The following is a 24,724-nucleotide window of genomic DNA, read 5'->3' on the forward strand; positions in this document are numbered from 1 at the left end:
AATAATAATAAATATTTCTAGGCAAGATTCTGCAGCCACTAGTTTCCCTAATGAGAAAATGAAGACTTTTTTTTTTTGCCAGCTAAAGAGCTGAACTGGGCTGTCGGCCCAAAGTCAATGTTTCACTTCAGGCTTCCCAAGGGAACAACTAAGCAATCGTTCCAGTACCTGGCACATCAAGATTTATAAGGCAGAATAGGAACACATAGTCTAAATAGCTTCTGAAAGCCATTTGTCTGGAGTAATAAAAAAAAAATAGAGCAGCTGCTGTTGTATCACCATCACCCTGAAAATGAGGCTATGTGTCTCATGAAATTTATCTAAGAAATATTTTTAAAATAAAAAGGGAATTATAGTACACCCCAGAGCCTGCTATAAGAACTGTTAAACACTAGTAAATCACTCCCCCCAAATAATGAAAACCTTTGCTTCCCACTTGACGCAGGCTTGTGTGACAAAATGCACTGCCAGACAACAGAACCGCACACGGCATCTGCCTCCTCGCTAAGAATTCCAGCAGCACCCCAGCACATCCCTGCAGAGAGGCATTTTTAACTTCAAATTATAAACCTAGCAATGAACCAAACAGCTGTTTGCCTAAGAAACGCAGCAATGATACTCACAATTTTTTCAAAAGTTTATTTAAAGGGCCTGCATCTGTCCTCAACAGCATGCCATTGTTTTTATTATAATTAATAGCAATGAAAGTAATAACTACCATTTACTGAGTGCTGTTCTGTCAGGCACTGACATAACAGTTTTATGTGAGTTATCTGGCAGAATATACCACCCCAAAATATGCCACTTTGGCATAAGGATTATTTTGAGCTAAAGGCACCTGAAAACAGTACATGCAAGACGAGCATTCTAATCTCCCTTTTCTTTCTGAAAACAGGAGATTAAAAAACTCCCATGTGAAAGATGCCCTCCCCATACCAGGAGAAAAGAAACATTCTTCAATGAAGAGTCGAAGCTGAGAGAATTCTAAAAGTCAGACCTTGTTAAAATAATTCTCATTTTCCTTTAGCCTCCTCATACATTTTAGTTATTTTTCCACAATGACCTCTCTTTGTTCAGTGTATTACAGTATTTATCGATAGGTTTGCCACTTCCCTGGGTCTTCACTTCCTTACGAGGGCTCCCATAAAACTTACCTAGATTTGTATGTTTTTCTCCTGTTAACCTATTTTGTGTCAGTTTAATTCCAAGGAATAGCCAACCACACTAAGAGGGCAGTGGTAAAATTTTGCTTCCCCTACATCTGCCATGATTTGTTATCTAATTAAGGAAACTGATCCCTCAGCACAAAGCACTAAGATGTAACATTATTTAAATACAGACATTTATTTTCCTCAGTAGTCATTGTCATTATAAATATTTTTGGCTTTGAAATTTACTTGGGCTCCCGGAAAAGGTTTCCTTAAAGCATTAGTCACTTTAATGAATACCATCATATACTTACATCTTGACTTATTACAAGAAGTTTTACACCTTTTTTACATAAAATGGAAGCAGGCCGACTGGTGTTAGGTAAAAGGCAGATTTCCTGAAAAAAAAAAATTTGGATTTTTTCTGGAATTATTTCAGCTCTGACACTATTATTACAATGAAATTCTGGGACTGTATGAAATTATAAGTATGTGACATTTTAAACAAATAATTTTTTTTAAATCTTGAGTTTATAGAATTCATAAGAAAGTACTGGCCTGGTCTTACTTCCAATAATCTATCAGTCCCAGCAGCATTAAAATGTACGGACTATTTTATAAAAACAGAACACTAGGTCGAATGAGTCTATTCTGGAATACTTGATGTATCAAAACAACAGCATGATCCGCAAACACACTTAACGCTGCATCCTAAAACTCCACTCAACACTTGGTACTAAGAAAAAAGGGTGCTTTGTCCTAACGGTGACAAACTTGGAGTGGAGATGCTCAGTGGGGGTGGGGGTGTTAGTATACAAAATTGTAACACTTTTTAATGATTATAATATGGAAAAAGATGTATCGATACAGAATCAAGGTGAGATTATCTTATTGAAGGGAGAGTGACATGACTTTAAAGTCTCTCCCTGCTTGAGCTGGAACATCCGTCTGACCCAGCCTTTGGATATCTGCACCCCTGGTTCTCAGGCCCTCAGCCCTGGACCAGGCCTCATACTATCAGCCCCTCGATTCTCGGGCCTTTGGGCTCTGACTGGAATTAACACCATCCATCCCCCTGGCTCTTAGGCCTTTGGACCTGGACTGAATTACACCAGTGGCTTTCTTGGTTCTCTAGCTTGCAGACAGCAGTCTGTGGGACTTCTCTGCCTCCATAATAACATGAGCCAATTCCTAGAACAAATCTCCTCTTATATTTATGTCTGTATCTGTCCTATTGGTTCTGTTTCCCTGAAGAACCCTATATGGATTTTGGCTGAGAAATACCAGTTCAGATGATCTCCAAGTTTCTTCCCTTAGTTAAGAAATCAATGGCTCTGTTTGGTCTGCACACAGTTGAGGCAGCGCAGCCGAGTGAACAGAACACTAAATACAAATTCTACTCCCATTTCTGCCACTAATTAGCTCTGTCAAGATGAGCAATTCAGTTAACTGCCCTGGGTCTCCATCCACTAAGTTGTAACGTGAAAGGATTTGTTGAGCTGACCTCTGAGGCTCCTTCTAACACTAAGTCGCTGATCCTGGAGAAGATTTTGACATACACAAAGGCTCATAAGATTCTAAAAGTGCTTTCCAAGCACCTCCAACACTAGAACATTCAGCCAGTCATAGGCTGGCCAACACCTTAACTAATTCTCAATCTATCCAGAAATTTTTGACCCACCAATAATGATGCACAATTAATAATGGGAATGCCATGAAAAAAATAAGGTTTGATTTTGACTGACATTTGTTAGAAATACATCTTTATCCTTTGCCCTTCTCATCAGATTGGCTACCAATAAAATATCTTGAATCCATCTCCTATTTGGTATCCCCACCGCCAGTGCCTTTGGTCTAGAACCTGCTCACTAATCTTCTACCTCTTCTCCAATCCCATGTTTTCCCTTCTCTGCTAACATAGCCCCACCTATGTTAACACTATGACTGGTGATCACACCAGTTATCTGCCTAAATGTTAACCTGATCCATCTCCCTCCTACTTAAAAACCCTCATTGAGCTGTACTACCTGTAGAATCAAGTCCGCACTCTTTTGCATTGTTTTTAACACCACACCTTTCCTCAGCTGACATTTCCAAAATAAACACCAGCAACTGTTCTTACCTCCCAAGACCTCTACACTTAGGGACTTCAGGATCCTGGATCTCCGAATCCAGGCTGCCCTCAACTAAATATAGAAATGAAGCAAGTTTTATTCCTACACACAAGCTGCTTTCTTGCTCTAAATCTTACCCCTTCTGCATAAAATCTTCTGCAAGAATAGACTTTCTTTAAAGAATCAAAAATATCTCCTTGAATCAGTAACTATTTTCGTACACTTAAAAAAAACACCACCCCGCCTCCAAAGCTGTATGATTTGTAACTCATTCATTTAACTGGTCAATCATTCATAACAAACACTTATGAATCTTGTCAGTTCTGTGCACGCACAAACTACATATCAGGCTATATGTCGGCTCTACACCGCTAAGGAAAATATATTTTTTTCTAAGCATTTCAATTACTGAAATATTTAATACTTGAGGGCAATGTTGCAGCATACTATGTTGTTTTAATACAATGACACGTAATTTTAAGGTTCTTAAAAATAAAAATGTGAAAAACAATAAAAAATATAAAAAATAAAAATGATAAGAGACTGAGAAATTAAGACAATATTTACCCCTATGAAGTCACCTTCTTCAAACTCACTTAAAATTTCAGAATTGGTATTTTTGTTCATGCTCGTACTGCTTGACATGACCTTTAAATGTCCAGCAAGAATCAGGCAGCATTCAAGTGATACACGTCCTTGTCTTAGAAGCATACTTTCAGCTTCCAACCTGGGGAGAAAGAATATTAAAAATATTTCTTCTGCAAAATGGCAATTTTGAAGTCATTGGTGGCAAACAAAATCCTGCCATCTTCATCTGGAAAGAATTTTACTTGTTGTCAAGAAGCAATTATCTTCTTCTGGTGCAGACTTTAGAGGCAAGGACTGCGCAACGTGTCCACTGTTACAGAACTGGTGCCTACAATGGCGCTTGGCTCAGAAACTAGGCCCTCCGTGAATATACATAGAGTGGGCTCATGAATAGGCAGAAGGAGGAGCTGCACAATCACAGAACAGAAGATCTCTGTAGAAATGAATTTCTTAGATAAGTCCTCATATTTCACAAAATATAGGCGTTTTTAAAACACGACTGCTGAATTCATGATGCCAGGTAAGATTTCTGGCTTTCTGGGAGACAAATTTGATGTTGATTTGTATTCCTTTTATCAAGACTTTTTAAAAGTACAAGTAAGTCCTCACTAACATCGTCGACAGGTTCTTGGAACTGCAGCAAAATGACTTATAATAAAACCACTTTACAATAGACTCATTGATATAAACAGGAGTCAAGTTCCTATGACATCTGAACAACATTGTACCAAATGACACTGAGCAAAGCAGCGCTGAGGACCTGCTGTATTATATTCAGGAACAGCTTGTAAATCTGCTTCTTTTCCCCATTTGTAGGTATTGAGCCAGAGGACGGTAGTTTGCCCACCCCAAGTTTATAGAAACAACCCATCCCTGGTGGTAATGACCATTAAAAAAAAAATCACCTGGGGCATTTCATAAAAGATCAAGGAAATTCTCACTCTGGAAATTCTCATTCAGTAGATCTGGTATGACTCTCAGGAATCTGTATTTTTTTTCTAAGAAATTGATTTGAGAGAGAGGAGGAGAGCAAAAGAGAGAGGAAAAAAGAACATTGATTTATTGTTCCACTTATTTATGCATTCACTGCTTTATTCTTGTATGTGCCCTTACCGGGGATAGAACCCACAACTTTAGTGCATCAGGATGATGCCCTAACCAACTGAGCTACCTGGCCAAGGCCAGGAATCTGTATTCTTAAAAGGATCTCCAGATTATTTTGATAAGAACCACACTGACTAACACTGCATTTGAGGCTAAGAACAAACACTATTTTATTTTTCTTATAGGAGTAATTTTTGTGAAGACTGGAACAAGACATGTTCTATGAAATGTTGGGAAGCCTGGATAATTTTAGATTTGAAGTTAATAATTATACTACCCAGAATTCTTTCTTTCTAGAAGAGTAGCAGTTATAATATCTATATTCCAAATTAGGCAGGTGTCATTAGGGAGAGTGTTAGGGAAAAAGATGACAGTATTATATATTAAAGACATTCCCACCCCTGTGTTATCAGTGAGAAAGCCTGAATTCCAGCACTTGATATGCTATGAATTAATTAAATGAGCTTGAGAAAAATCACTTAACTTCCACTTCCAATTCTTTATTTATAAAATGAGAACAACCTGTACCTACTACATACTTCATAATAATGTCTTAGAAAAAATTATGGAATACATTTAAATTGTTCAAAAGGAAGATATTTTATAAGTAAAGTAGTGGGATTTTACCCTGTTTCAAGAAGTTTGACAGTGTAAAGGAGAGTTAGAAGCAGGATAATTCCCACCAAAATAACTACACAAGATGATAAGTATGTCTGTCACATTTCCATGGGTGTTCTTATGGCAGAAGACATGAAACTCTTGAGTCCGAGACTTAGGAGTTGCAGCAAAAGCAGTAACAGAAGCATCAGCATGGCTGCACCAGTCCCCAAGTCCCACAGGGCAATATGGAGGGCCCAGTGGAGCAGCATATGCAGTGGGATGAGTCACAGGGGAGGAACCTGAGCTTAGGGAATCCACTGCTTTTACAGTAAGCGTTAAGCAAGTGGTCTGGAAAGAGACCAGGTACCGTGCAGGAACTGCAATGCGTTACCTTCTCAGGATTTGCAGCGGCAGGAACTATCCTGAGAAGTGTCCCAAGTAAAGGAACAGCCAAAGCTTTCGCATTTCACACATTCAGCAAGAGGTGTAGGAGTGCAAAGGCTCTTCACAGACTGTATCTAACATACTGGGCTTATTAATGCAAAGGAACAGAATCTTAAAATAAGGTTCTATGGTTACTTAAAGAATTATAATTCTAGTTCCAAAGGAAGACTATGCAAAAGAGAAATTCAACAATACTATCTTAATTGCCTTTGGGAAGAGGATCACAAGATTAAAATATGATGACTCCTGACTTTCTACTGTTAATGTTAATAGATACCAATTTTTCTTTTCTTTCTTTTTGCTTTTTTTAATTGTTATTCAAGTGCAGTTGTCTCCATTTTCCTGCCGCCACTTTCCCCTGCCACCCCCACCCCACCTCCCACCCTCAATCCTACTCCTTTGGCTGCCATGGGTCCTTTATACATGTTCTTTGATGACTCTTCCCCTTCTTTCCCTGTTATTGCCCTCTCCCCTCCCCTCTGGTCACTGTCAGTTTGTTCTTTATTTCAGTGTCTCTGGTTCTATTTTGTTTGCTTGTTTGTTTTGTTGATTAGGTTCCACTTATAGGTGAGATCATATGGTATTTGTCTTTCACTGCCTGGCTTATTTCACTTAGCATAATGCTCTCTAGTTCCATCCATGCTGTTGTGAAGGGTAGGAGCTCCTTCTTTCTTTCTGCTGCGTAGTATTCCATTGTGTAAATGTACCATGATTTTTTGATCCACTCATTTACTGATGGGCACTTAGGTTGCTTCCAGCACTTGGCTATTGTAAATTGTGCTGCTGTGAACATTGGGGTGCATAGGTTGATACCAATTTTTCAAAACCACTACTTTAACTCTGCGGACTTAAAAATCATTAAAAATTGCTGAAGTAATTGCTGTATCATAGAAACATCCTCAAGATAATGGTTGGTTTCTATGAATTAAGAATAGAGGGCCCTGGCTGGGTGACTCAGTTGGTTGGAGCATTATCTTCTACACCAAAAAATGTTGCGGATTCGATCCTAAGTCAGGGCGCATACGGGAAGCAACCAATCAATGTTTCCGTCTCACATTGGTATCTCCCTCTCTCTCCCTCTCTCTCCCTTTCCCTCTCTCTCTCTCAAGTAAATATACCCTTGGGTGAGGATTTAAAAAATAGCGGAATAGTCAACGAGATGAGTCCTGTAATAAATGTGTGATGGAAAAAAGAAGGAGGAAAAGCATGAGAAATGAAGAACTTACAGAGGGAAGAGACAGATGAGAGGCGCTGTAATGGAAAAAAGCCTGGTATTCAAGACTCAGTCAGATCTAATGCATCACAGAAAGAGCAGGATGACTCCACATTCTGTTTTCTCTCCTTTATATTGTGAAAGTGGATGAGGGCCAGTCATTCACAGCCAGGTTCTGAAGTGCATCATTTGGCTGCCAGATGCCCATTATACTAATTGGATCACCAGCCTCCGCTATAACTCATTGATTGACACAAGGATTCCAGGGCTACCCATTTCTTCTGCAGCATTAAAATTTCAGAATATCACCCATACAATAAACCATAAAATATTCACATGAGCCTGTTCTCTGCTTTTATATGTAACTGCAACTCCAGGATGATCCTTCCACACCCTACTTGAGCGATGTGAAGGAATGCCAATATGAAAGAGGCTGCTTCTGCTTAAACATTTAATTTTATACTTCCAGAGAGCTTGAAGCTCTTGAAAATATTTACAGTTTAATTAAAATCATCTTCCTTAACATTTTTTTCTTTTTAAGCCTGTAGATACAACAAATACAGAAATCAGAGTATTTTTGTTAAGAATAAAAAAGGCAAGATTTAATACTGTCATATTCAGACATTAAAATGTCTACATAAAATATACATATGGCTATATGTGAATACTGAACTCTAAGAAGAACCTATGAACATTATTAATTATTACAATACATTGATTTATTTTTTATTTTTATTCTCCATGTAACAGGGTAAACATGAATAAATAGTAAAGTGCTATCAATCTTCAGTGAGTGAACTGGTGCTTGATAAAAGTAACTCTCCCTTAAAATTTATAAATATCAATAATTTTTAAAGTGACACTTTATGTTAAAGCTACATTAGTTAACTTTTTCCAAGAAGGAATTGTACACATGATGGACTTTCTATGAAACGTGGTTATGTGTACAGACAATAGAATCCATTGTGATTGGTTTAAGAAAGTAAATATTTATTACAGGTATTAGATAACTTATGGAGTCTTTGGAAAGATTAGTGAAATAGTTTCCAGGCCAAATTTCCAAAAACAACTCTGGTGAAGATGCTGAGCAGACCCCAGAACCACACAGCCTCCATCACACAGGAAACTGGGGCCGCTGTATCTGAATAAAAACTCATGTGCTCTTTGCCAATATCTGTACCAGCAAAATGAATGATCCACGTCCTACCTATTTCCCCAAATATACTAACATCACCTCAAATGTCATGCAGAGATACCTGTCAGAGTCTAAATCACACAGAGGGGAGGCAGGAAAAGGCAGGTTTTTGTATCGTGTTTTAATTTTGTTGGTATTCTCATTAAGATGGTAGGGTTTCCATTATGGAGCACTATAAAAATATCAACTTTGTGCAAAAGATTTTGGGCAACCCCTAGTTGCAAAATGTCAACTTCAGACCTCTATCATAAAACTCAGGGTATTTTACCTAATACAGTTTGCATGCTTTCCTCTTTCTAGATAAATAAGTGGTCTGTTGCAGCAGTCCAATATTTTTCTTTTATTTTGGCATTTTGCTTATAACAAGTCTTAGTATTCATCCTACTTTCAATTCTAGTTTCCTTCAGGTTGCTTTGAAAATGCATCATTACACGACAGAGTTCAAAGCACAAACCTCAAACTACTACGTATGTCTTCTGGTCAGCATTCAATGTATAACGTGTGTTTTGTCTGGGAAGTCTGGTTAAACTCTAGTCACCATCTGCCTTTCTTAGGGGACTGCCAAAACCCAATGGGATCTTTTTGTGTCACTTACTCTTGATAGATCGCAGTCGGGCAAAGTTGGAGCTGCACTTCATTTGGCAAACTGTGAAATGACCTATTCTTCTTTAGACATAGTTGAATCTTTAAAAGAAAACAAGAAAGAACAGCTTAGAAAAGGGCTCAAGGCAAATAATTACGTTGCTCTGTTATTAGCTCAGATCTGTTCAACATTTCTGATAACTAAAACAAGGTTTGGTTTTCTGTGTTCTCCAAAGCCTAACCATTTCTTATGTGGTAGATGTTGATAGTTAACATATTCCATGTCTGGATTCATGAGAATTTGGGATGGCCCTAAAATAGCAAAAATTCTCCTATGGAAGTGAAGGAAACAATGATACAATGCTGAGATGGTCTTCCCCAGCATTCATGAAGTTCCCTGGCAATAGGAGCCCACGTCCATGAAGAAGTTGGTAAGAAATCCTTTAGTACCTAGCTTGTCCAGAAAAAAATTTAGTAAAAACCCAGAACCATAAAAATAAAATCTGATGGCATCCAGGAGTCCTTCATTGGAAGACACTAGAAGTAAGAAATTCAAACGTTCCTTTTTCCAAGTATTTGGTTTTACCATACATTAATATTACATTTGCCTGGTATCTTTGAAAAAGAACTGTCATGTGGCTACTAAATCTTTAAAATGTTTGCGTTTTTAAAGGGTCAGAAAACAAAGATATGCTCACAACCCCCACCTCGTATCATATACAAAGATAAACTCAAACTGGACCAATGATCTAAATATAAGACCTAAAAACTAATTTTTTAACGATTTTATTTATTTTTAGAGAGAGGGGAAGGGAAGGAGAAAGAAAGGAAGAGAAACATTGAAGGCTGCCCTGCAACCAGGCCACGTGCCCTGACTGGGAATCAAACCAGCGACCTTTTGGTTCACAGGATGACACCCAACCCACTGAGGCCCATCAGTTAGGGTAAGATCTAAAAACTATTAAGCCAGAAAATAAAGGGGTAAACCTTCAAGACCTTGGATTTGGTAATGGATTCTTAGTTACAACACCAAAAGCACAAACAGCAAAAGAAAAGCTACACTGGACTTCATCAAACTTATAACTTTTTGTATTAGAGGAGAGTATCCAAAAAGGGAAAACACTATCTATAGAATGGGAGAAAATATTTGCAAATCTTATATCTGACAAGGGTTTAATACCTAAAATATATAAAGAACTACAACTCAGAAACAAAAAGACAAGCCAATTAACAGATAGGCAAAGGACTTGAATAGACATTTTTCCAAAGAAGATATACAAATGGCAATAAGTACATAAAAAGATACTTAACATCTTTAGTCATTTGGGAAATGCAAATCAAAACCACAGTGAGATACCACTTCGCACCCTTGGGCATTACTGATGCAGTTGCTGTGGGAAACAGTTTGGCAGTTACTCAAAAAGCTATAGAATTACACTACCCAGCAATCCCGAGCTCAGGCAACCCCTTCTCAGACTCCCAGTTCTGGCAACCCCTCTCTTTCTCTATAGTTTTGCCGTCCACAATATCATATAAATATAATCATAGGATATACTGCTTTTTGTTTCTGACTCAACAAAATGCATTTAAGGTCATTCTTGTCCTGTGTGCTTCAAAGGTTTGTTCCCTTCTATTGCCCAATTTACATTTTGTTGTATGGATGTACCCATTTTTTTATCCATTCACCTGTTGAAGGACATTAATAAGAATTATCTTTAAATTTGCCTTTTCATTACTAAAAAATTAAAATTCCACTGAATTCCTAAATGAGTGTATTTTTGTGTTAATATTTTATTTTTTAACACTTCAAAATCTGGTGTTTATAATATACAGACTTAATTTACTATTTATAAAAATACTTGACTAACTAAAAGGCATCATTTTCTGACCTGATAGATACCAGTTTTCTGCAATGGCTACTAAATTTAAAAACTTGAAATTTTAGGGTGTTTAAACCTTAAAATAGCTTCTGCATGCTATCAGCATACTTTTTCAAAAAATTTCATGCCATTTTAACCATATTAAGTGTACAGTAGATTGGCATTAATTACATTCACACTGCTACGCAACTATCAGCACCACCTGTTCCCAAATCTTTTCTGTCACCCCGCAGATACACTGTCTGACCACTGAGGAATAACTCTCCCACCCTGTTCCCCGAGCCCCTGGCAACCACTGCTCTGCTCTCTGCCTATTTTGACTATTTTATGTTTCTAATATAAATGGAATCATGAAGTATTTGGGCTTTTTCCTTCTTATTGAATTTACTGGGGTGACACTGGTTAACACAATTATACAGGTTTTAGGTGCACAATTCCACAACACGTTATCTGAAGTATTTGTTGTTATGTAACTGGCTTACTTCATTTAGCATAATGTCTTCAAAGTTCATTCGTATTATTGTAGGTACAAAAACTTCATTCCTTTTGAAGGCTGAATAATCCATTTAATGGATATGCCACATTTTCTTTATCCATTCATCCATCAATGGATATTTACACTGTTTCCACACATTACTGTTGGAAATAGTGCTACAATGAACATGGGAATGCTAATCTGTCTTTGAAATCCTGATTTCAATTCTTTTGGATAAATACCATAAGTGAGATTACTGGATCGTACGATAGTTCTATTTTTAACTTTTTGAGGAGCCTTCACACTGTTTTCCACAGCAGTTACACCATTTAACATTCCCACCAACAGTTTATAAAGGTTCCAATTTCTCAATATCCTAGCCAACGTTCTACTCTCTGCTGGTATGAGTTTGACTATTTTATGTATCTCCCAAAATGAAATCATGAAGTACTTGTCATTATATAACTTCATTTAGCACAATGTCTTCAAAGTTCCCCCATATTGTTTCATGTACCGTAAGTTCATTCCTTGGAAGGCTGCTCGCTCTCTTTTGGTTGTTTGATAATAGTCATCCTAACAGGTGTAAGTTGATATTTTATTGTGGCTTTGATTTTCAGTTCCCTGATGACTAGTGACCTTCAGCATCTTTTCATATACCTCTTGGCCATTTGCATGTCTTCTCTGGAGAAATGTCTAGTCAGTTCCTTTGCCCGTTTTTTAATTGAGTTATTTGGGTTTTGTTATTTAGTTGTACTAGTTTCTTATATATTTGGATATTATCCATCAGATAAATGGTTTGCAAATATTTTCTCCTGTTCCACAGGTTGTCTTTTTATGTCGATGATTGTTTCCTTTGCTGTGCAAAAGCTTTTTAGTTTGATGTAGTCCCACTTGTCTATTTCTGCTTTTGTTGCCTGTGGTTTTGGTGTCATATCCATGAAATAATTGCCAAGATCAATGCTGTTATGGAATACATCCCATTTGCAATAGCATCAAAAAGAATAAAATACTTAGGAATAAACAACTAAGGAGGTGAAATATCTGTACACTGAAAACTATAAAACATTGATGAAAGAAGTTAAAGGAGATGCAAACAAATGGAAAGAGATCTCGTGTTCATGGACTGGATAACTTAATATTGTTAAAATGTCTGTGTTACACAAAATATTCTACAGATTCAATGCAATCTTTATCAAAATCCCAACAGCATCCTTTACAGAAATAAAAAAAAATTCTACAATTCACATGAAACCACAAAGGACCCAGAATAGCCAAAACTATCTTGAGAAAAAAGAACAAAGCTGGAGGCATCACACTTTCTGATTTCAAAATACGTTGCGAGGTTACAGTAATGACAATATGGTACTGGTATAAAGACACACATATAGACCAGTGAAACAAAATAGAGAGCCCAGAGATAAATCCACACGTGTCGCCAACCGGTCTTCAACAAGGGTGCCAAGAATACACAATGGGGAAGGACAGTCTCTTCAACAAATTGTGTTGGGGAAACAGGATATCCACATGCAAAAGATGAAATTGAACCCTTACCTTATACCACACACAAAAATCAATTCAAAATTGATTAAAGATGTAAATATGTAAGAGCTGAAACTGTAAAATTCTCAGAAGAAAAAACAGAGGGACAGCTCATGACAATGGACTTGCCAATGAAAAACTTTATGCACCAAAGTTTTGAAACTGTAAGACTAAAGACAAAACACTGTGCTCAAGTTAGTAAACATGGATCTCACAGAGGTCTAGGTTAACAACTCTGAAACTACTTCATATATATACTAGAGTTTAACAAGTAAGGAAATATGCTATAGATATCATTATATCCACAGGTTTGTGTCTGTGGGAGAAAGAAGCTGCAAACAAGCAGAAAGGGATGCTGGAATAAATCCCATGGTATGGACTGGAATTGGACATGTCAGTATGATCTAGTGTTTATTTTAATATATATACGGATGGATATATACAGAAATGAATATAGATACACGTGCTAGTAACCACACAAACATTTGCTGGTTCTCTGCGCTAAGAAGGCCTAGCAGCAATGACTCTCAGGTTGTAACAAGAACAATTAGAGGCCAGATTTTGGTACCTAAATCTCATTCCAGTTTCATTCTAAAGTAAAAGGCTCCATGCTCAAAGAAATGGCTGATTCTTGGGCTACAGTATGGAAGAGGCAAGGTAAACCTGGAGGATCTTAAGGATGCCAGGAAGTAAGTTAATGCTGAAAAAAAAAGAGATGTGGTTTTGTCAAAAGAACATAGCAATCAACTGTTCAGAGTTCCTGATGGCTAGAGCTGAAATAATTTGAGCAATGTAATGAACAATGATAGTAATTAATAACTCAAAGTAATTTTATAACTCAAAGAATAAAATAAAGATCTGTAAGTCAATAAATACCCATGAGACTATACTGATATAAATACACAATAGAATGAATGGATGAAAAGAGGCAACTCTTCCTACAGAATTATAAATACAGAAAGAATGAGGAAAATACAATATCACCATTAATGTACCAAAGTAATTATTGCTGCACGCAAGATCCCCAGACAAAAGCTAAAATTAGTGAGTGAAACATTAAAGAGAAACAGGGTATTCACATTGCTTCAAAGTATCTCCCATCAAATATTTATTAACGACTGTGATGGCTGTAGCATTGATGCAGATCCCGGCCCGCAGGATCCTGTGTTGTGGTGGCAATAGACAAAAACACATGGACTACAGAAATCCTGTGTAGAAAAAGGGACGGCATGGCCACTCTCTAAGTGAGAGAGGGCGAGAGGGCTAGAGAGAGCCCGAGAGAGAGCTGACCCCTGCCTGGACAGGCTTTTATTGTCTTTCTAGGCCCCTTACATCAAAGATGGTCCCCATTTACTATGCATAGGTTTGTTTTGGGTGGTTATCTTTTACAGACAACAAAGGTGAGGATGTTGCTGAATATATCAAAGAAGGATATTTGCCATGTAAAGGGAGAAATGGCCCAAAACCGGTTATGCTCCATACTTGGGGAGGTCTAGCTCAGATTTTAGGAAGTTAAAGATACTCAGTAAACATTTGCTGCCTCAATTCAGGGTGAGGGAGTTTTAGCAAGAGCAAGTCTCATAGCAGCCTAGGTATAATGCAGGCCTGACTCCCCAGGGGAGAACCTGTCCGTGGGCATAGGTCCTGCCTGCCAACCTTGCTCCCCACTGGCTTTTCCGAGTGGGGGCTGGGCCACATTTCCCATGTGTAGAACGGTTCCCCATATTGCATATGTCTATTTCTTAAATATTCCTCCCTCCCGGAGATGGATCTTAAATCCTCTGGACTTGACTCAATTAACTACAGTGGGCTGGACTTACTAACTCACTTCCAAAGAACAGAGTACAGAAAGGGGTAAATGGTAAATTCACGGTGGAGACCCTGGCAGGCACCACTGTAGCCAAGTAATAAAATATTGATATCATACACCCAAAATCTAACCTCATCTAATCATGAGAAAAAAGAAAACCGAACTGAAGGACACCCTCCAAAACATCTAACCAGTACTCTTCCAAAGTGTCAAGGTAATCAAAAATAAGGAAACCTGAAGATTTGTTGCAAGTTGAAAGAAACTAAGAAGACATGACAGCTAGAGACAGTCTGGGATCCTGATTTGGGAATAGAGAAACGACATCTAGTAGAAATACCTGGGTAACCTAAATAGTTTAGAGTTTAGTTGATAGTATTTGACAAACCAATCTAAATTTCTTAATTTTGATCATTGAACCACAGCTATATGAGATATTAACATTAGAGAAAGCTCGGTAGAGAGTGTGCAAGCCTTCCATTAGTCTAAATTTATCAAAGTGAAGGTTTGGTGTTTTTTTTTAATTTAGCTTCAGCTAAATATAGGAGTTACTCTTAGCATGAAATGAATGGGTCTCTCAATCCAGGTGACTGAGGCCAAAAATAAAACAAATCAGCAGTAACCAGTTATTACTATTCACCTGTGCATTTCAAGTTTTCCAAACTAAAATCTCCCAGAAGTGTGGCTGAGGAAGTTGTCACTCTGTGAGGTAGCCCTATTTCAACACACCCAGCTGCAGACCCTGGGGTAGATTACAGAGAATCAGCCTCTAGTTCAACCCCTTTATCCTCCTAGGCTCCTGCATCATGGACACAGGCTGGCTGGCACCCGTGAGTGGTTTGTTTGATGGCTGAGGTGAGATGAAGCAAATGGAAGTTGGTGGTAATTGGCACTTTGTAGAAAGGTTAATAAAACATAAAGAACTTAGTTATGTTCATCCCAGTGCTTTCTCTTTACCTAAAATGCATGTAGCAGTAAAATAATCATCTACCTTTAGGACAACACAGAGAAAATTCTCTGGTTTACAGTAAATTTATTCCCTGAACTGAGGGAATCACCCCTATCTGATTAGATACAAAACTATTTGTTCCTGCCAGTCTCTTTTTGACAACATCTAGAACAGGGACTTCCACTCTATCACCTCTAGAGCTCCTTGAAGAAATAAAAGGGGGACTGTGGGTGGGCAGGGATTTTTGAACTTTCAATATTTTGGACTCAGACGCGCTACCGTTGCGCCACGAGGTCCTCTGAACTTTCAATATTTTGAAAAGTCTAATGAGATCATTAATTCACCTGTAATAAAGTCATCCAGAATAACATGTAATTTATTCTCTTCAGCTGGAATTATGTCAGCTCAGCACGAACAAAAGTGCTGACTGATCATAAAATATCATTAATTTTAGAAAGCAGGAGGATCAATTAACTATTAACAAATGACTTTTGTTAGGAGGCAAAGACCTTTCAAAACATGGGGTTCATGGGGTGGGAATGGCTTGGAACCAGCATGGTCCTTATGCATAAGATACCGTGCCCTCAGCTCTTGACTCTGAAAGCTACCCACCATCAGAATCCTCAGTCTCCACTCCCAGTACTTCTTCCGACCCTGGGAAGCCTTCTTTGTAATTACAAAGCACTTGGTAATTTAATGCCACTTTGATTGCCTTATGTATACTCAAGAAAGCTGTATAGTTCATAGTATGCACATGATTCATAGAGAATTGAATAAATATAGTGTTTATTATTTTTAAGATTTTATTTATTTATTTTTAAAGAGATGGGGAGGGACAGAGAAAGAGAGGGAGAAAAACAACGAGGTGTGGTTGCCTCTCACACATACCCTACCTACTCGGGACCTGGCCCACAACCCAGGCATGTGTCCTGACTGGGAATTGAACCAGTGACCCTTTGGTTTGCAGGCTGGCACTCAATCCACTGAGCCATACCAGCCAGGGCTGAATAAATATAGTGTTTATTTTTATATCTTCAGGAATACAGTTTTCTATTTAAAGTAGGTTCTATGAGAAAGATAAATTTAACTTAAATTTGTTCACCGTTAATTTGAGGACTGTCTGAACCCACACAAGAATTTTAGCTCATAGTAACAAGAACTCACATGGCTACGATATAGGTGGATTCAAGACGGGGGCCCAAGCACAGAAAACACTGCATTTTAGAAATGCCAAAGATGATGACAAGTTGTAATGCAACACTTTATTTTTTAGAATACTAAATGCTTTATATTTTAAAATGTTTAAAAATTAATACCTCTTTTTACTTTAGAGGTTAAAGAAACAACAAATGTACATCCAATTTACCTAAGTATATTAAAATTTTAACAGAAGCAGAGAAGGTCTACCTAATCTCTCAGGGACAGAAATCCATATCTACATAATGGGCTGCTGAAGTTCATTCAAAGATTAGTAAATTAAAATTACAGAAAACATTTTATTAGGCTTAAATAAATTTATATTCAAAAATCAATTATTTACCTCAAATACATACCTCGAATATAACACATAGTTGGAACTCATTGATTAATACTTCTTTAATCAACATATGAAATAAATGAAAGAGCTTCATGGGATATATGTAAATATATATATAAATATATAAATATTCCAACCATTTTTATTTAACCGTACACTGTTTTCTAAACCTTAACATTAAGGAGTGGAGAGTAGAAATATAAAAAAATAATTTGGCATAATGTTTTTATAGTGTTAACCTGTACTTGCTTAAAATAATAGAAGAAAAGTATAACTGAATACATTGGAATAATCATATGTCAACAAAATTTTATTTACTTACCTCTCGGAGATTTTCTTGGCTTCTTCGCTCAGGTTGAATGAACATCATTGTTGTCAGCTTCGTGAAATCTTTGCCCTGTGAAACAAAGTGCATTTGCATTGAATGCATCCTACTTGTCCCCAGGGACACAATTTCTTCCAAAAATTGGGACAGGATTTATAGCCTGGGAAACACTGAGTGTTATGCTTATGTAATACTGACTTTTAACTTTACACAGTAACTTTGTTGAAATTCCTCTAAGAAACATTCACTTAAAACAACTGAAGTACCAAATATGGAAGGCACTGGTCATATTACAGACAGGCATGTTTGATCATAACTAAGATGACGAGGCCATTCCAGCAAACTGAGAGTTCACGGGCTGAGAGCTGTTTCTCTAGTTAGTGAGTATGAGTCACCCCACGAATGCGGTTCAGTCTCACGTCAACCCAGCTGAGCAGAGATCACATTCACTAGATTCAACGAACCTACACAAGGGTGTCAGCAGTTGTTTACTTTTTATCTAGGGAATGAAATCTCAAAATAGTATTACTGACCAAGGGCTAGGCTCTAAGATGAAATACAACTCCATTGAGTTTATCTCAGTACAGTATCTTTCTTTAACTTTTCATTCCAGGTCTCGGGCTTTAACATAAAAAAGTATGCCCTCCATCCTATATCTTGATATCAATTTACTTTTCACATCCTATGCCTCATGATGAGAATCCAAATATAGATCTAAAATACTCCTAGACTTGTTCTGATAATTTGTTTGATCTTAATAATAGTAACGGTAATTACTGAGCATTTAGTATGCATGAAGCACTCTTCCAAGTACTTTACATGTATTAATTCATGAAAGCAATTTACCTTTTTTGGCTTCCTCTATAAGAAAGAAACTCTCCTGGCTATTTAAAATGCCTATAAATGACACAGGAATATGCAGGATTTATTCTTCTGGGTTTTAGTAGCTATTAAAAAAAAATGAATGAATGACAGCACTACCATAGTTTACCAGCACAATATAGCAGAGAGAACGCGACATACAGTCCTACTCTACCCCTGCCTGCACTGTGAACCGCATGTGCAGGGAGAAGCACATTAACTAACACTCCCATCATGGCCGGCATTGTTCTAATGGGAATCTAACAGTGTGATTCATGAGAGCTCGTGAAAAATGAGCTCTTACCCAGTTGAACCCTAAAAGCTATTCAAAAGAATGACCAGAAAAAGAATTATCATAGGTACAATTAACATAAAACAGTTTAATGGTACCAAATTTTTTGAAAACAGAGGAAAAGGAATTGTTTTATTTAATGTCAATATCTTCCCCAAATATAAAAAGGAATTTAACTCTACTAAGCATAATAAACTTTAATTTTCAGAGTTAAATTTTACTTGGTGACAGAATATCTATGAATAAGCTCAAATTATCTTTAATATTAAATATACTAAAACTTGGAGCTGATGTACAAGACACAGATGATTACGAAAAGAGCCAACACACACACACATGTAAAGAATGGTGGGAAACACACCAAAATGCTACAGTTGATCACCTGTCATCTCGGAGATGAAATTTTTAGTCATTTTAATTTTCTTCTTGATAACCTTTCTCTAATTTTCAAATTCCCTACACTTAACCTGTATTACTGCTATTTTATTTCAAATTTTTAGGACAGAGACAAGTATTTTTATGATTATGAAAATAACATATTTATACTTAAAAGTGAAAATCTATTCAAGTCCACAAACTATAATCACTGGTATATTTTAAGGCATTCTAGATCTGTACCTTTGCCTTTCCCTATGTGTGTGCATGTATATACACATGTACAGACATGTGTGTACATATACACATGTCTATACAAACATGTGTGTACATGCATACACACGTGCACACCTGTACAAACATATAGTTTTACAAAAACAAAATTACACTATTCTGGTTTGCGACCTGATTTTTTTCTTCAATGATACACTACTTACTTCCACTTGTTCATCATTTTCAATAGGTGCATCACACTCAACCACACAGTTCACAATACACGATTAGCCCAGTTATCCCTCAGCACCCAGCTAAGATATCACTTCCCCCAAGAAGCCTTCACTGCCTCCCCAATTCTGCACTGAGCTCCCCTCATCTGTGCTTCACCCTCAGTCTACACTATCAGTGCTGCGCTCAAAGGTTTAGTTAACTGTCTTCTTCCTGAGGCTCTAAGCTATATGAGGGCAGGGAACCAACTAAATCTGACTAGTTATTGTAACCCTGTACCTACTCCCATGCTCAGCAGAGAGAGCACCAAATAAATAGTTGCTGAAATAGAGATTGTTCCCTTTCTTTAAATTATAAACAATAAGATAAACATTCTTGCATATGCAAATGTGTGCATTTATCCAATCATTTTCATGGAGTAAATTTTCAAAACTAGAATCACAGAGACAAAGGTATAAGCATTATGAATTTTAATATATATTGTCAACTTGCCCTCCAAAAGAAATTTACAATCCCACCATCCATAGGTGGATGAAAGTGTCCATTTTCCCATATCCTTGAAACACTGAGTGTTATCACCCTTTTTTAAAAAAGAAATATTTATTTATTTACTTACTTACTTTTAGAGTGAAGTGGGGGAGGGAGAAAGAGGCGGAGAGAAACATTGATGTGAGAGAGAAACATCAGTTAGCTGCCTCTTGCACGCACCCTGACCTGGGACCAAGCCCACCACCCAGGCATGTGCCCTGACCAGGAATCAAATTGGTGACAATTTGCTCTGCAGGACAATGCCCAACTAACTGAGCCACACCGGTCAGGGCCATCACCCCATTTTTAAACCTTTTCCCAAGATGATATTACTATTATTCATCACTGTATAATTAAAAATATAATTTAAAAAGATTTTACACATTTTATAGTCTTAAAATTAGATAGCTACTAATTAAGATGGAGACAAAGATACTAACCAAGTTACATATAGAATAATTTCTCATGTCGAATAACAGTTCATTAGCTGAATGATTCTTTATTCTTAAGTAAAATCATGCCCATTCTTCCACTTGACTCTTTTCAATGTACCTGAAGGAGAAGCGATAGCAACTTTTAGAAATATAAAAGTACTTGCTTGATAGAGAAAATTTGCAACAAACAAGCTAACACGGAGATCGATCAACTGGAGTAGAACATACACAGGTTAGCATGCAAGTTAGTATCCAGAGGAAAACTAAGGTGTGGATTCAAAAGCAAGGTGAAATTTGCAACTTACTATAGATGTGGTTATATTTTGCTCTGAAAATGAAATTGGAAAATGGTTTTGTCTTGATACCCTAGAATGGCATCTCCCAAAGCCTATTATCACTGTCTGCAGGATTGCCTACTAGTCCTCCAAACTAAGTGTAAAAATAGCACTAATATTCTTCTTCTCCCTGCAGAACATGTAGTTAATTTTGGATCCAGGACATGATGCTCTGTCTGAACTTCACCGTCCAACACGCACAGACAGCACACAGCAGAGCACACAGAGGCTGTGAGTGTAAAATACCCATTGGATTTTCAGAGATGTAGTATGAAAACAGAATGTAAAATATCACATGAGTAATTTTACATAGATTACTTGCTAAAATGGTATTTTGGAGATATTGGGTTGAAAATATTAAACATAATTTTACCTGTTTCTCCCCACCTCAACTTTTTTTAACGTGGCTTACTAGAAATGTTTGTAATTTTCTATGTGGCTCACATTTGTGGCTCATGTTATATTTCTACAGAACAGCGATGGTTTAAACCATTGAGATCAACAGCTAGCCATCAGTTGTTGCGCCCTAAGAATCCATCCCAGGAGGGGCAAAGACATGAGAGGGGAAAGGCGCTAGGGAGATCCTGTGAACTGGGTTTGGTCTGCAATTTGAGGAGACAATTTAGGGGATTTCCAGGCATGGGAGCCAGTGTAGAAGCTGAGCAGGATCAAAAATCAAAGATGAAAAAACTGTTTTAAAAACCAAATTATCCTGAACAACCATTTTCACTATGTTATTATTGCTCTGTTGCTTTTGCCAGAAGCTTCAAATGTGCCTCAGAACATTCTAACCATGTCTAAGCTGGACTACAAAATAGCAAACTTGAGCTACAAGGTTAAAATGAGAAGGTCGGTCTCCCATAGCCAGGAGTGACCAGTATGAAAACCAAGAGGATGATGAACTTGAAGGACAGAAATCAACTGCCCCACTCACCAGGAGATTCCCTTTCTCATGCCAGCCTTGGAGTTCTAGATGTTGGCGGTGAGTTTTGCTTGTATGTCTTTATTTTGGGTGTGCATTTCAAGGATGGCCTCAGGGCCTTCTTTAACCTGTAACAAAACCCCAGACTGCCTCCGTCCCAAAAGTTGCCTGAACCTCATCCGAATTTGACACATGCTCTGGAATCTGCCTTGGATGCCAAAGTTGTCATCAGAGTCCAATTTTGCATCCATCTCCTTTCCCTGAGCAGATGGCAGCCTGGCCCCAGTTACTTCAACTCCCCTCACGGTCCTATCCGTGGAAATCCCTGAATGCCTTGAGCTCGGGCATGCTCAACTGCTGGGTGATTGAAGCTCATGGTCTGTCTCCAAAGTCTTTTTCTACCTTATGCTACTGTAACAAAAAGCAGACTAGTGGTTGCCTGGGGCTGGAATGGGAGGTATTCCTAAGGGGCTGAGGAAACTTCTGGGAGCTATGGATATTTTCAGTATTTTGATTGTGGTTATGTTTCATGGGTATCTACATACATCAACTTATTAAAATGTACACTTTCACTATGTCAGTTGTATCTCTGTAAAGCTATTATAAACAGTACAGGCATACTTCATTTTATTGCTCTTCGCTTTATTTCACTTCCTAGATGTTGCTTTTTATTTTTTAACTAATTGAAGACAAAACTCACTATTGCTTTATTGCAATACTTGCTTTATTACAGTAATCTACAATCAAACTTGCAATAGCTCTCAAGTATGCCTGTGTTATGTATCCTTCTAATAATCAGTTTCGTCAATCAGGAAACCAATGAGCAAATACTTATCACCCACTCTGGCTAACACCCTCTCTGGTAGGAATTGACTCTTCTTGGCCAAACAGCACTTCAGGGAACTCATTCTATCACATCCTCGACACAAATAAAGTACTTTAGCGGCCTAGTTTCCATATACATACATTTCATTGTTTTAATCAGAATGTCATCTGATGTATGTTCGAAACCAGTGGGTTGTTTGTCTTGCCATAGAAAGAAATATCTCCAGTGAGTAAAGAATAAAACTTGGAAAACTTCACAACCCAGTATAGCAGAGTAGTTATCTCAGGTTGAGTTTCACAGAAGCAGAGGCTGAAATGAAGATTCTTGTGTGATTTAAGGACCTCAGGTGAAAACTGTAAGGAAGTAAGGTGAGCAGGACAGGGAAAGGGAAGAAGCAAGGCAAAAACGTGGGTCCGGCTGCAGTTCACCCCTCTGTGGGAGGGAGGTACCCCCATATCAATCATCCTTTAGCCACAGATCACTCCTGAGAGTCTTGGAGTGTAAGCTCCTGGGCATTTTCTGGCAGGACACCTTCCATTAGCAAAGGCAATTCTTGAGAGAAGCACACCTGTGAGCTGTTGACAGACAATACTCATAGCACCTGGAGAATGGGGGCACCTACCTACCTGAAAAACTGTTTCCGTTTCACCACCTGTAAAATGGGGCTAATAACAGCAACCAGTTCATATGCTTGTCAAAACTAAGTAATGTATTAAAGCACCCAGAATAGCACTTTACATTAAATGGTATATACAATTAGAATCACACATAGCACATAGTAAATGCTCGACAAATATTATGCATTTTATTGTTGATGCTATTATCGTGTTCTCAGAGGTGCCCATGCCAGGTGTACAATCACCCAGGTGCCATCCAGGTGCCCTACACAACAGCTGGGCGGGCACCCAGGATGAGAATTCAGCCCCAGCATTACTTAAGGGTAATCTAAAGATTCCACATCTCGGTGACTGCCTATAGGTGCGTTCTGTGGGAGGCCCTCACAGATGGATTCATCACCTAGCTCCTGAGAGGACAACGAAAACTAGAAATAAAATCCCTCTCTCACCTACGCTGTGTGATCAGGAAACCAGTCTTCCTCAAGCAACAGAGAGTTCCCACACAGTTGCAAGCCATACTTGGGGCAACACTTAAAATCAAAGCCCCAGGGGGCAACTCTCTCATTTTTGCATTCTCCAGAGGCAAACAGGGGAAAATGTGCGCAGACTTTTCCTCCGGGCGTCTCCTAGTTTGGGGAACCACTTTGACACATTCACAGATGATAAAAGAAGATGCGAAGGGTCAGGGGAGAACTCGACGCGGTTCCCAGGATGAAGGCAGTGATTTTCCTGCCCAAGGAATAAGAGCAAATTCGAGGAGGGAACAGACCTCGCTGTGATGGCTGAGTCACCGTGGGTCCCGCCCACGCAGCCGCGTGGTCCGGCTGTTTTTCGGAGCCCGCACTCCGAGGGCAGCCCTGGCCGCTGCGTGTCGGCGCCCGGGCGGCTGTTACCTTTTCAAGAGCAGGGTCAGTCCGCACACGAGCGCCAGGATCACGGCCGACCGCCGAAACCTTTCCCTCGCCGCCGCCCGGCGTGGCGCGGAGGGGCCCTCGGGGCCTGGGGCGTGAGCCTTGGCGCCAGGATCGCCGTGGTCGCCGGGATCGCCCTGGTCGCGGCGGTGGGGTCGCGGCGGTGGAGCCGCGAACTCCGCTCAGACCGCCGGGACGGCGGAAGGGCGGGGTCGGGGCGGGGTCGGGGCGGGGTCGAGGGAGGACGCGCCTCGGGTCCCACCTCTTGGACGCAAAGATTTTTCTTTTCTAAAGATGAGTTTCTGCCTTAGACCCCGCTGCGAGCTCTGTTTCTAGATCTGGGAGGCCCCCTGTCCTGCGCAGAGCGCGCAGCTCAGCAGGAGCCGAGATGGCAAGAGGACCTCGGGACCCGCCCTCAATTCTTCGAGAAAACGTAGTTTGCATCGGGGCCTCGTGGAGAAAACTGAGAGATAAAAAGCCCTAAGTAGAACTTTAGGGAACTCGGTGCGGAAAGCCAGAAGCTCTAGTTTGCAGCCAGGATAAACACGGCTCAAAAGGCCCTTCTATGCGGCTGATTTTAAGTTACTGACGTTTGGGGAAGGGAAGCAACAATGGCCCCGGTGACTTTAAATTTCCTGGGAAACGAAGTTAAGTGCACTTTAGTTACTTTTAAGAGCTT

The 24,724-nt window shown here is 38.8% G+C and overlaps 1 protein-coding gene across 1 annotated transcript in view; it reads right to left on the reverse strand.

Annotated features, from left to right (window-relative positions):
• LOC112322428 (uncharacterized) overlaps nt 1–24,489 on the reverse strand; it is a 61,545-nt gene extending 37,056 nt beyond the window's left edge. The window contains exons 1-6 of the mRNA XM_053923472.1: nt 24,352–24,489; nt 24,028–24,309; nt 17,498–17,572; nt 9,002–9,090; nt 3,830–3,989; nt 1,463–1,546 (exon numbers count right to left, since the gene is read on the reverse strand). Coding sequence (XP_053779447.1) covers nt 1,463–1,546; nt 3,830–3,989; nt 9,002–9,090; nt 17,498–17,572; nt 24,028–24,309; nt 24,352–24,489 — 828 coding nt within the window. The remainder of the gene's footprint in view (nt 1–1,462; nt 1,547–3,829; nt 3,990–9,001; nt 9,091–17,497; nt 17,573–24,027; nt 24,310–24,351) is intronic.
• Between the last annotated feature and the right edge of the window lie 235 nt (nt 24,490–24,724).

The sequence above is a fragment of the Desmodus rotundus genome, chromosome 4, assembly GCF_022682495.2.
Source record: "Desmodus rotundus isolate HL8 chromosome 4, HLdesRot8A.1, whole genome shotgun sequence".
Taxonomy (NCBI): domain Eukaryota; kingdom Metazoa; phylum Chordata; class Mammalia; order Chiroptera; family Phyllostomidae; genus Desmodus; species Desmodus rotundus.